We start from the raw sequence: 13,760 nt of genomic DNA, 5'->3' as shown, positions 1-13,760 counted from the left end.
CCTGGGGAGAGCCTTGGATGGAAAGATACTGGAAGCAAGGATATCAAAAAGGAGGTCCTTCCCATAGTCCTGGGGAGAACTTTCTTTTTTGTTTATTCATTCTTCCATTCAACAAATACAAAGTATATGCTAGGCAGTCTACATAAATTAATTCTTATAATCTGCATAAAAACCCTATGAGGTAGTATCTTAGTCCATTTTTCTATTGCTATAATCAAATACCCAAGAATGGGTAATTTATAAAGAAATTTGGGAGGCTGAGGTGGGAGGATTGCTTTGAGGCCTGTTCAAGACCAGCCTCGGCAACATAGCAAGACCCTGTCTCTACAAAATATTTTAAAAATTAGCTGAGCGTGGCAGTATGCCTGTAGTCCTAGCTACTTAGGAGGCTGAGGCACGAGGATTGCTTATGCCCAGAAGTTTGAGGCTGCAGTGAGCTGTGATCACACCACTATACTCCAGTCTGGGTGACAGAGTGAGACCCTGTCTCTAAAAACAACAACAACAACCAAAAAAAAAAAAAAAAAAAAAAAAAAAAAAAAAAAAAAAAAAAAAGAAAAGAAATGAATTTCTTACAGTTCTGGAGGCTGGGAAGTCCATGGTCAAGGGGTCACATCTGGTGAGGCCCTTCTGCTGGTGGGGCCTCTCTGTGGAGTGGCGAGGCAGAGCAGGGCATGACATGGTGAGGGGGCTGACCTTGCTAGCTCAGATCTGTTTCTCCTCTTAGAAAACCACTAATGCCCCACCCTTATGACCTCATCTAATCTAATCCTAATTACCTCTCAAGATCCCATCTCTCAAATACCGTAGTCGGATTTCCCACCTCCTTAATACTGTTAAAATAGAGATTTAGTTTCAGCATGAGTTTTGGAGGGCAGAAACATTCGAACCATAGCAGGTAGGTGCTATTATTCTAAGCATTCTACAGATTAGAGTACTGAAAGGCAGGAAGAAACAAGCTCAAGGTCAAAGTGGGTAGTGACACAGAGAGTAGGCAGTGCAATGGACGGAACTTGGGGCTATGCCTGTTGTGTCTGAGGAAGAGCAAGGAGGTCAGCATGCCTTTAAGTAGAGTGAATGATAGGTGAGTGACAGCAGACGAGGTGAGAATGGAGTGAGATCATGCAGGGCTTTGACCTTAACGGTAAGGCATTTCTCCAAAGCTATATACTGTAGGCCTAAGCAGAGCCAGGATTTGAACTGAAGTCCATAGGTCCTCTTTTTTTGAGACAGAGTTTTGTTCTTGTTGCCCAGGCTTGAGTGCAATGGTGTAATCTCGGCACACTGCAACCTCTGCCTCCTGGGTTCAAGTGATTCTCCTGCTTCAGCCTCCCAAGTAGCTGGGATTACAGGTGCCTGGCACCACGCCTGGCTAATTTTTTTGTGTTTTTAGTGCAGATGGGGTTTCACCATGTTGGCCAGGCTGGTCTTGAACTCCTGACCTCAGGTGATCTGCTCGCCTCAGCTTCCCAAAGTGTTGGGATTACAGGCGTGAGCCACTGCCACCCAGCCTTATACAGGTCACCTGAAGCCAGTCTACAGGTATCTGTGGTTTTATTATTTATTATTTTCCATCTCTTCAAAACTTCTCAAGTACCCAACTGTTTTATGACGGAGGGTCTATAAGGTAATGATAGACTGCAGGATGAGTGATGGAGGTCTGTAGAGTAAGTGAGGGGTGTCTGTTGGGTGAATGATAGGAGGTCTGTGGGGAGAGTCACGGAGGATCTCTGGGGTGGATGGGAGTCTGGGTGCATGATAGGTGGACTATGAGGTAAGTCATGGGGGTCTGAGGGGTGAATGATGGCATCTGTGGGTGAGTGATGGGGTGTATATGGTGGATGGTGGAGGATCATGAGTTGAGAGATGGGATGGTGGTGTGAGTGATAAGGGGTCTGTGGGATGAGAAATGGACTCTGTGGGTTGAGTGATGTGTTCTGCAAGGTGAGTTATGGGATGCTTATAGGGTTAGCAAAAGGGCATCTGTAGGATGAGTGGTGGGTCTGTGGGGTCAGTGATAGGGGTTGGTGGGGTGACTGACGTGGGGCTTCTGGGATGAGTTGTGGGATCTTCAGAATGAAGATTTTGGGGGTGATAGGGGCCTGTGGGGGTGAGTGGTGGGGTCGAAGTCTGTGTGGTGAGTTATGGGGTTTCTGGGGGGTCAATAATGGGCAATCTATGAAACGAATGTGTGTTGGTAGGAAGAGTGATGGGTATCTTAGGAGTTGATGGGGTATGTGGGAGGAGTGATGGGGGGGTCTGTGGAATTAGTGATGGGATGTCTGTGGGGCGGTTTAGCAGAAGCCAAGAGGCTGAGTGATGGAATGTGTGCGGTAGGAGTGTTGGGGGCTCTGCGAGGTGAGAGCTGTGGCATCTGTGGGGTGAGTGATAGGGAGTGTTATGAACTGAATGATGTCCTCCTACCCAAATTAGGTTTGAAATTAGGGTTGAAGCCCTAATATCGGGGGGACCAGCCCCCAATATTACAACGTAATATCACTATATTTGAAATAGAGCCTTTATGGAGGTAATTAAGGTTAAATGAGGTTATAAGGGTGGGGCCCTAATTCAATAGAACTGGTGTCCTTATAAGAAGAGGGACACTGGGCATGAGTGCACAGAGAAAGGGCCACATGAGGACACAGCAAGAAGGTAGCCATCTGCAAGCCAAGGAGAGAAGCCCCACCAGACACCAACCCTGATGTTACCTTGCCCTTGGACTGTCCAGCCTCCCAAACTGTGAGAAAATAAGTTTGTTGTTTAAGCCACCTGGTCTTTTTGTTATGGCGTTTTGTTATGGAAGCCAGAGATAACTAACACAGGGGAGGATTAGGGTCTGTGGGGTTAGCGATGGGGCCTCTGGAAGATATGATCGGGGGACAATAAACTCAGTAATAGGGATCTGTGGGGTAGTGACGGGGTCTGTAGGGTGATGGGGAGCCTGTGGAGTGAATGATGGAGTATTGAGTGGCGAGTGACAGGATTCTGTAGGATTAATGATGGGGGCTGTGGGGCAAGTCTGTAGGGGGAGTGAAGGAGGTCTTTGAGGAATGGAGGAATCTATAGACGACTGATGAGGATCTGTGGGGTGATGGGGGCATCTGTGGGGTGGAAGAATGACTAGGGGTCTGTAGGGGTGCTGATGTGCTAGCTTGTAAGGTGAGGGGGCTTTGTGGTGTGAGAGATGGAGGGTCTGTGAGATGAGTGGGAGTCACCTGTGGGGTTAGTAATGGGGTGTCAGTGGGGTGAGAGATTAGAGCTCCATGGAGTCAGTGATGAGTGAGTCAGTAGAGTGAGTGAAGTGATTAGGGGCCAATAAGCTGAATGATCCAGGGGTGGAGTCTGTTGGATGAGTAATGTGGCTCTGTGAGGTGAATGACGTGAATATGCAGGGTTCACAATGGGGCCTGTGGGGTGAGTGATGGAGGATCTTTAGGGTTTGTGATGGGAAGTCTATAGGGTGGGTGTTGGTGGGGTCCATGTGGCAGCAATGCAGGGGGATCTGTGGGCTGAGTAATCAGGGCATGTGATGAGGGTCTGTGGGGTGAGTGATGGAAGATCTGTGTTGGGGAGTGAGTGGAATGAGCACAGAGCGATGTTACTGACTGAATTGTATCTCCCCAAAATTCATGCTGAAGCCCTAACCCCTAATACTTCAGAATGTGACTGTATTTGCAAATAGGGCCTTTCAAGAGGTGATTAAATTAAAATGAGGTTGGTGAGGGCGGGTTCCAATCCAATCTGGCTGGTGTCCCTATAAGAAGAGATTAGGACACCGACATGCACAGGCAGAAGGAAGACTGTGAGGACACGGTGAGAAAGTGACCATCTACAAGCCAAGGAGAGAGGCCTCAGGGGACACTAAACTGGTTGACACCTTGAACTTGGATTTTCCGCCTCTAGAACTGTGAGGACATAAATTTCTGTTGTTTAAGCCACCAGGTGTATGGCATTTTGTTACAGCAGTCTTAGAAAACTGACACAGATTTTGGTCCTGGGAAGTGGAGTGCTGCCGTAACAAATACCTAAAAATGTGGAAGTAGCTTTGGAACTGGGTAATGGGTAGAGGCTGAAAGAGTTTTGAGGTACATGTTAGAAAAAGCCTATGTTGCTGCTATGGTCTTAATATTTGTGTCCCTCCCACCTCCAATTCCTATGTTGAAACCTAATTCCCAGTGTAATGATATTAGGAGGTGGGGCCTTTTGGAGGTGATTAGGTCATTCCCTTATAAGGGATGAAGGGACCAGAGTTCTACCCTCCCACCATGTGAGGGTACAGAGGGAAGGAGCCATCTGTGAGGAGGCAGGCCCTCACTCGACACTGAATTTGCCAACACCTTGATTTTGGACTTTCCAGACCTCAGAACTGTGAGAAATAAATATCAGTTGCCCATAAGCTACCCAGTTTACGGTATTTTGTCAGAGCAGTCCAAACGACTAAGACAATTATCTTGAAGGCTACTGGTAGAAATACGGATGTTGAAGGTGCTTCTGGTGAGGCCTCAGAAGGAAATGAGGAATATGTTATTGGAAAATGGAGGGAAGGCAAAGAACTTGGTTAATTATGTTCTAGTGTTTTGTGGAAGGTAGAACCTGTGGGAGGCGAACTTAGGAGATTTAGCTAAGGAGATTTCTAAGCAGCGTATTATGCAGCCTTTTTCTCTTTGCTGCTTCTAGTGGAATGCAAGAGGAGAGAGAGAAATTGAAAAAGAAATTGTCAGGCAGAAGGGAACTCGAATGTGAAGATAAAAAAATTCTCAGCCTATCCAATACCGCAAAAGCTGAGAATGTGTTCTGGTGAGAAGACAAAGGGTGTGGCTAAACAATCATGCCACAAACAGATCATGGGTGTGACTCACTGACCTAATCAGCCATCTTGGCAGAAGCCAGGAATAGAGATGGGTAATACCAGCAGGAACACGGCCAGCTGGGACTAAAGAGGACAGAGATGGGACAGAATGAAAGAAGACTGTAGGACTTCTGGGATTCAACAGGGCACGACAACAGAGCTTTCTGGCTGTGAACATGCATTATACTTCAAGAAAAAGGGAGAATGATCCCAGAGGTGGAGCTGTCTCCTCCTCAGTTCCAGAGGGCAGAGAGGCCTCCTCTGTTTCAGTGGGCCAGGCTGCCACCCAGGGCTCAGGGAGAGACACCACCTCTCCAGTGAACCAGGAAAGTGGGGCCCCCAATCTGGTGGGCCCAGAGGACAGAACATAGAGCCAAACAGGATATTCTCAAGCCTTAAAAATCTAATAGAATTTGCCCTATTCGGTTTCAAACTTATTTGGAACCTGTGATCCCTGTTTTTTCTCCTGTGACAGGGTCTCGCTCTATCGCCCAGGCTGGGGTGCACTGGTGAGATCAGGGCTCACTGCAGCCTCTACCTCCTGGGCTTAATCAATCCTCCCGCCTCAGCCTCCCGAGGAGCTGGGACTATAGGCGTGTACCACCATACCTGGCTAATTTTTTAGTTTTTTGTAGAGACGGGGTTTCACCATGTAGCCCAGGGTGGTCTCAAATACCTGGGCTCAAGTGACCCTCCCATCTCAGCCTCCCAAAATGCTGGGATTACATGCGTGAGTCACCAGCCTGGCCTGTGATCCCTTTCTTCTTTCTGATTTCTCCTTTTTGGAATGGAAATATATATCTAGCTTATGCTTGTCCTACCACTGAATTTTGGAAGCAGATAATTTATCTGGTTTCACGGGTTCACAGCTAGAGAATTTTTGCATCAGGATGAATCATACCTCCAGTCTCATTTACACTTGATTTGGATGATATTTAGGTAAGACTTGGGACTTAAAGTTAATGCTGGACTCAGTTAAGTTTTCAGAGTGGCTTATGGCACAGTGACTTATGCCTATAATCCCAACACTTTGGGAGGCCGAGGTGGGCAGATCATCTGAGGCCAGGAGTTCAAGACCAGCCAGGTCAATATAGTGAAACTCTGTCTCTACTAAAAATACAGAAATTAGCCAGGGGTGGTGGTGCATACCTGTAATCCCAGCTACTTGGGAGGCTGAGGCAGGAAAATCAGTTGAACACAGGAGGCAGTGGTTGCAGTGACCTGAGATCGTGCTGTTGCACTCCAGCCTGGGCCACAGAGCAAGACACTGTCTCCAAAAAAACAAAAGAGAGTTTTGGGCTGCTGGGATGGGGGTGAATGTATTTTGCATGCAAGGACATGAATTCTGGGAGGCCAGAGAGAACAGAATGTTATAGACTGAACTGTGTCTTCCCCAAATTCATACGTTAAAGCCCTAACCCCCAATACCACAGAATGTGACTATATTTGGAGATAGGAACTTTAAAGGGGTGGTTAAAACGGGGCTCATAGAGTGGGCCTAATCCAATACAAATGGTGCCCCCTGCCTTTTTCGAGACAGAGTCTCACTCTGTTGCCCAGACTGGAGTGCAGTAGTGCCATGATGTTGGCTCACTGCAGCCTCCACTTCCAGAGTTCAAGTGATTCTCCTGCCTCAGCCTCCCAAGTAGCTGGGATTACAGGCATGTGCCACCATGCCAGGCGAATTTTTGTATTTTAAGTAGAGACGGGGTTTCACCATGTTGGCCAGGTTGGTCTCAAACTCCTGACCTCAGGTGATCCACTTGTGTCGGCCTCCCAAAGTGCTGGGATTATAGGCATGAGTCACTGTGCCTGACTGGTGCCCACCCCCTCCCGCCCCCCCTTTTTTTTTTAAGACGGGGTCTCACCATGATCATGGCTCATTGCAGCCTACACCTCCCTAGCTCAGATGATTCTCCCATCGTGGCCTCATGATGCCTGGCTAATATTTTAAAATTTTTTGTAGAGATGGGGTTTCACCATGTTGCCCAGGCTGGTCAAATGGTATCCTCATAAAAGGAAATTTGGGCCAGGCATGGTAGTTCACACCTGTAGTCTCAGCTACTTGGGAGGCTGAGGTGGGAGGACCACTTGAGCCTAGGAGTTTGAGATCAGCTTGGGCAACATAGAGAGACACCGTCTCTACAAAATATCGAAAAAAAATTGCCGGGCATAATCCTGGCATTTTGGGAGGCCGAGGCGGGTAGACCACCTGAGGCTGGGAGTTCGCAACCAGTCTGACCAACATGGAGAAACCCCATCTCTACTAAAAATACAAAATCAGCCGGGCATGGTGGCGCATGCCTGTAATCCCAGCTACCTGGGAGGCTGAGGCAGGAGAATCGCTTGAACCCAGGAGGCGGAGGTTGTGGTGAGCCAAGATTGTGCCATTGCACTCCAGCCTGGGCAACAAGAGCAAAACTCCATCTCAAAAAAAAAAAAAAAAAAAAAAAAAAAAAAAAAAAAAAAATTAGGCATAATGGCATGTGCCTGTTGTCCCAGTTACTTGGAAGGTTGAGGTGGGAGGATTGCTTGAGCCCAGGTGTTCCAGACCAGCCTGGGCAACACATAGTGAGACTCCGTTGCTATAAAAAAAAAAAAATAGCCGTGTTTGGTACTGCACACCTGTAGTCCCAGCTACTTAGGAGGCTGAGGCAGGAGGATCGCTGGAGCCTGTGAGGTAGAGGTTGCAGTGAACCATGATCATACCACTGTACTCCAGCCTGACACAGAGTTAGGCTCTGTCTCAAAAAAATAATAATAATAATAAAAATAAATAAATAAAGGAAATTTGGACACACAGAGAGACACCAGGGATGCTAGTTCGTAGAGACCATGTGAGGACACAGTGAGAAGGTGGCCACCTGCAAGCTATGGACAGGGGTCTCAGGAGAAGCCAAACCTGCTGACACCTTGATCTTGGACTCCGGAACTATAAGAAAATGAATTTCTGTGGTTTAAGCCTAGTCTGTGGCATTTTGTTATGGCAGCTCGAGTTAAGACAAGGGGACTGGGCCAGGCGCAGTGGCTCAAGCCTGTAATCCCAGCACTTTGGGAGGCCGAGACGGGCGGATCACAAGGTCAGGAGATCGAGACCATCCTGGCTAACACGGTGAAACCCCGTCTCTACTAAAATACAAAAAACTAGCCGGGCGAGGTGGTGGCGCCTGTAGTCCCAGCTACTCGGGAGGCTGAGGCAGGAGAATGGCGTGAACCCGGGAGGCGGAGCTTGCAGTGAGCTGAGATCTGGCCACTGCACTCCAGCCTGGGTGACAGAGCGAGACTCCGTATCAAAAAAAAAAAAAAAAAAAAAAAAGACAAGGGGACTGTGGGGCCAGTGATAGGGTCTATGTGGTGAGTTATGGGGTCTGGGAGGAGGGTCAGCGATAGGGGTTTGTGACGTCAGAGATGGGAGGTCTATATGATGCTGATGGGGGTCTGGAATAAGTGAATGATGGTGGGATCTGTGGGGTCAGTCATAGGGCATCTCTGGGGTTAGTAATTAAGGATCTCTCAGTGTTAAGAGTCAAGATCTTTTATTTCCTGATTTTAAAAATTGTCACCATCATAGACTTGGCTTCTCTTGTATCTGTGTCCTAATGGCTCCCAGCAGTGCCTTCAAACAGCCCCTTTATTCCCCTTCTTGTGCCCACCCATGAGCCTGAGTGTGAAAGATCAATTAACTTTGTCCCTCCAAACTGTGGGAGCAGGACTAGACTCTTCTGGCAGGCAGAGAGCTCCTCCTCGGCCAGTGTTCGAGCCCAGTCCACCACTCCTCAGTTCTTCTTGTTCTTGGCTTTTGTGGCCTTGGCATCCAGCATGCTCTGGGCATGAGTGAGGTGCTTCACAGCATCAAGCACAAGGACTCCAGGCAGCACCAGCCACAGGGCATTCATGAAGACAAAGTAAAACCAGAAGTAGAGAGGGTGGCCCAGCTCCCCGTGCTGGAATCCGTCACGGTGCTCCGTCAGGAAGTAGAGCACATCTCCATAGATCTGGCCTGTGGGCGGCAGGAGGGGAAAGAGAAGCTCCAGTGAGGAAGGGAACAGTTTCCCCAATTCTCTATTCCAAGGCACTTTCCAAGTCATCATTCAAGGTCTCAGAGCTAAGTATTCTGAAATCATAGAGCTGAAAATCCGAGATATCAGAAAAGTGAGATTCCAGACACCAGAGAGCTAAGAATTTCAGAACTCAGGAAAGCTCACACCTTCAGATTTAAGGAAGTTCAAAATCCTCGAATCCAAGACAGCTTAGGATTCTGGGACTAAAGATAACTCCTATCTCTAGAACTAAAGAAAGCTAACAATTTAATAACACAAGATGACTGAGGCTGGACACAGTGGCTCACGCCTGTAATCCCAGTACTTAGGGAGGCCAAGCCAGGAGGATTGCTTGAGCTCAGGAGCTTGAGACCAGCCTGGGCAACATGGCAAAACCCCATCTCTACTAAAAATACAAAAATTAGCCAGGCACGGTGGCACATGCCTGTAGTCCCAGCTACTCAGGAGACTGAGGCAGGAAGATCGCTTGAGCCTGGGAGGTGGAGGTTGCAGTGAGCCCAGATCACACCATAGCACTCTGGCCTGGGTGACAGAGCCAGACCCTATTTTAAAAAAAGATGACTGAATCTTACATGAAGGGATCTCAGCGTCCTGATCCTGGAGGTTCCAGGGGCTTCTTACCACCCTGGGCCACCTCATGTAACCTTCACAGGAGACTCTGTGATGGAGAAGGAGGAGGAGGAAGAAAAATGAACCCTCCCCACCTGAGAGTACAGGCTCAGAGAAGGGCATGGCTGTTCCAGAGCCTCAGGAGGTTTGTCATTCAGTCTGACTCACCCCTGGAAGGGCACCATTGAGATCCCACCCACAAGGATGCACCTGTGTCTGTGGATTCCCCATCAACCCCTCTAGTGCCCAGTGCCCCTCTAGTGCCCTCTCCTTACCCACAGAGACCACAAGCTGTAGAACGAAGCGGAGAGGATGCTGGCGGAGAAAGGCGATCACCACCCACAGGCTGAGTGGTCCCCACAAGCAAGCTGTGATGGTTTCCATGCACACTGTGAAGTTGTCACCCCTGCAGGAGAAAGCATGAGGGGACACTGGCATCGGTGTGCTCTTCCTACAGGTTACCTCATTAGGGTAACTTACCACCCCACCAAAACCAATGCCAGTCTCCATTGACAGAGGCAAACACTTACAGGATGTATCGGCTGTCTCCCTTGGCATACTCTTTCCCTGAAGAAAAGAAGAGAGAGACATGAAGAATAAAGGCAGGGAAAGGAACACACATTTGTGACAGCTGGGGGTCCCTGCAAGAAGACAGACTTCATAACCTTCCCATGCGTCTGCTTCCTCATCTGTGAAATGGTGTAACTGTTTGGATTCTAGTGGTTTATTTATCTAAAACAAGGTAATGTGTGTAAAGCCTGACACAAAACAGTGTGGCTGTGATTGGTACTCAAGAAATGTGTGTGGCATAAAAGGAGGCAAGTGTAGATAATGGAGTGAGTGAAGTAGCCAATGAGAGAGAGAAAATGTAGGTGACCAGAGGAGTGAATAAAAGAGTGAGCAGAGAATCAGTAAGAAAAAGACTGCCGGGTGCGATGGCTCACGCCTGTAATCCCAACACTTTGGGAGGCTGAGGTGGGAAGATGGCTTGCATTAAGGAGTTCAAGACCAGTCTAAACAATATAGTGAGACCCCCATCTCTACAAAACATACAAAAATTAGCTGGACGTGGTGGCACATGCCTACAGTCCCAGGTTGCAGTGGGAGGATGTCTTGAGCCCAGGAGGTTGAGGCTGCAGTGAGCTATGATAGCACCATGGTGCTCAGCCTGGACAATAGGGTGAGACCCTGTCTCAGAAAAAAGGAAAAAAAAAAAGAAAGAAAAGACCATCCAATATAAAAATAGGCAGAAGACTTGAATAGGTTCTTCACAAAGAGAATTTCTAAATGGCCAGTAAGTATATGAAAGATGTTCAAACTTCCATTAGTCACTAAGGAAAAGCAAATTAAAACCATAATGAGATATCACTCACATCTACTGGAATGACTGAAATTTAAGAAACATCTGACCAGCAAGGCGCAGTGGCTCATGCCTGTAATCTTTTTTTTTTTTTTTTGAGACGGAGTCTCACATGTCGCCCAGGCTGGAGTGCAGTGGCGCGATCTCAGCTCACCACAACCTCCACCTCCTGGGTCCAAGCAATTCTCCTGCCTCAGAGTCAGCTGGGAATACAGGGCAGCCTGCCACCATGCGGGCTAATTTTTGGATTTTTAGTGGAGATGGGTTTCACTAGTGGCCAGGCGGTCTCAAACTCCGACTTCAGCGAATCCTGCCCGCCTTTGCCTCCAAAGTGCTGGGATTAACAGGCATAGCCCACTGCGCCCGAGCCTTGTTTATGAATGGCAGAAGACTGAGGGAAAATGCCCATCATACCAACGCGAAGTTCAAGTAACTGTAATGAATGCCATGCTTCAAAAGCTGCTTTTTTTTTTTTTGAGAGCGGAGTCTCGCCTGCCGCCCAGGCTGGACGCAGTGGCTGGATCTCAGCTCCACGCAAGCTCCGCCTCCCGGGTTCACGCCATTCTCGGACTGCCTCAGCCCCCGAGTAACGGGAACGTGAGCAGGTCCGCCGCCCAACCGCTATGCCGTCGGCTAGTTGTTGTAATTTTTTAAGTAGAGACGGGTTCACCTGTCGTTGACAGGATGGTCTGGATCTCCTGACCTCGTGATCCGCCGTCCCGCTCCCAAAGTGCTGGGAGTTACAGGCTTGGAGCCACCCGCCCCGGCCAAAAGCTCTTTATGAAATCATGAGAGTGACCTCCCATTAAAAAAGCCAACCGGGTGGTGTGGCTCAACCTTGTAATCTAGCACTTTGGGAGGGCTGAGTGGGGCAGCATCAACTTGAAGCCAGGAGTTGGAACAGCCTGGCAACAAAGTGATGACCCCCATCACCTCTAAAAAAAAAATGGTTGTTGGGGCGGTGGCTCAAGCCTGTAATCCCAGCACTTGGGAGCGCCGAGACGGGCGGAATCACGAGGTCCAGGAGATCTGAGACCGATCCTGGCTAACACGGTGAAACCTCCGTCTCCTACAAAAAAATACCAAAAACCTAGCCGGGGCGAGTGCGGGCGCCTGTATCGCCAGCTAACTCGGAGCTGAGGGCAGGAGGAATGGCGTAACCCGGGAGGCGGAGCTTGCAGTGACTGAGATCCGGCCCACATGCGCCCAGCCTGGGCCGACAGAGCGAGACTCGTCTCAAAAAAAAAAAAAAAAAAAAAAGTTTTAAAAAAAAATTAAAAAAAAAAATTGTGGGTGTGGCACATACCTATAATCCCAGCTACTAGGGAGGCTGAGGCAGGAGCATTGCTTGACTGCCCAGGAGTTCAAGGCTGCAGTGAGCTATAATCATGCCACTGCACTCTAGCCTGGGTGACAGAACAAGACCCCGTCTCAAAAAAGAAAATGGCTTCTTTGGTTTTCTTGTAAGGAAAGAAAGAAAAAGAGAAAAGATTAGAAGTATATATAGCACATGGCTGGGCACAGTGGCTCATGCCTGTAATCCCAACACTTCGGGAGGCCGAGGCGGGCGGATCATGAGGTCAGGACGATGGAGACCACCCTGGCTAACGTGGTGAAACCCCGTCTCTACTAAAAATACAAAAAATTAGCTGGGCATGGTGGTGTGCGCCTGTAGTCCCAGCTACTTGGGAGGCTGAGGCAGGAGAATGGCATGAACCCAGGAGTCGGAGCTTGCAGTGAGCAGAGAGCGTGCCACTGCACTCTAGCCTGGGCGACAGAGCAAGACTCTGTTTCAAAAAAAAGACGTATATATAGCACGTTACCATTTGTGTAAAATGGGGAAAGTGCAAATAATGATAATAATAATAATAGTGAACAGTTACATGGCAACCACTGTTTGCCAAACACTGTTCTAAGTACCTTACATATAGTTGGTTATTACTATTATCCCCCTTTTACAATTGAGCAAATTGAGACTTATGTGTGTAAATAAACTGAAAAGAAACATAAACAACTATCAACAGTGCCTAACAGCGTTTGGGGACACTTGGTGGATAGAAAGCAGATTTTCACTGCAAATCTCTTTAAATGTTTTTTTGACCCATGTGAATATACATGCAACAAAAAAGTTAAATAATGCTGGGCACAGTGGTGCGCACCTGTCATCCCAGAATTTTGGGAGGCTGAGGTGGAAGGATTGCTTGAGCCCAGGAGTTAAAGAACAGCCTGAGCAACATAACAAGATCCTGTCTCTACAAAAAAGTGAAAATATTAGCCAGGCATAGAGGTGTGCACTTATAGTATAGTCCCAGCTACTGTGGAGGCTGAGGCAAGACAATCGCTTGAGCCCAGGAGTTGGAGGCTGCAGTGAGCAATCATCATGCCACTGAACTCCAGCCTGGGCAACAGTGCAAGACCTTGTCTCAAAAATAAGTTATCTACCAGTTTTGGAGAAGGGCAAAAAAAAAATAAAAGAAGAAGAAGAATACAAAATACATAATAATTTTTTTTTTTCTGAGACGAAGTCTCACTCTGTTCCCCAGGCTGGAGTGCAATGGCATGGTCTTGGCTCACTGCAACCTCCGCCTCCCAGGTTCAAGCAATTCTCCTGACTCGGCCTCCCAAGTAGCTGGGACTACAGGTGTGTGCCACCACACCTGGCTAATTTTTGTATTTTTAGTAGAGATGGGGTTCACCATCTTGGCCTGGCTAGTCTTGAACTCCTGAACTCGTGATCTGCCTGCCTTGGCCTCCCAAAGTGTTGGGATTACAGGTGTGAGCCACTGTGCCTGGCTAATTTTTGTATTTTTAATAGAGATGGGGTTTTGCCATGTTGACCAGGCTGGTCTCAAATTCCTGACCTCAAGTGATCCGCCCACCT

At 48.1% G+C, this 13,760-nt stretch overlaps 1 protein-coding gene across 1 annotated transcript in view; it reads right to left on the bottom strand.

Moving 5' to 3' along the window:
* Nucleotides 1-8,371: 8,371 nt before the first annotated feature.
* The window catches only part of EBP (EBP cholestenol delta-isomerase), an 8,219-nt gene continuing 2,830 nt past the window's right edge, over nt 8,372-13,760 (bottom strand). Inside the window, exons 4-6 of the mRNA XM_017855402.1 lie at nt 10,050-10,086; nt 9,795-9,925; nt 8,372-8,849 (exon numbers count right to left, since the gene is read on the bottom strand). Of these exons, the coding sequence (XP_017710891.1) occupies nt 8,626-8,849; nt 9,795-9,925; nt 10,050-10,086 (392 nt within the window). The 3' untranslated portion in view covers nt 8,372-8,625. The remainder of the gene's footprint in view (nt 8,850-9,794; nt 9,926-10,049; nt 10,087-13,760) is intronic.

This window comes from Rhinopithecus bieti, unplaced genomic scaffold (assembly GCF_001698545.2).
Source record: "Rhinopithecus bieti isolate Rb0 unplaced genomic scaffold, ASM169854v2 scaffold_41736, whole genome shotgun sequence".
NCBI classification, from domain to species: Eukaryota; Metazoa; Chordata; class Mammalia; order Primates; family Cercopithecidae; genus Rhinopithecus; species Rhinopithecus bieti.
Note: the sequence above shows the minus strand (reverse complement) of the source record. Positions and strands in the feature narration are given on the sequence as shown.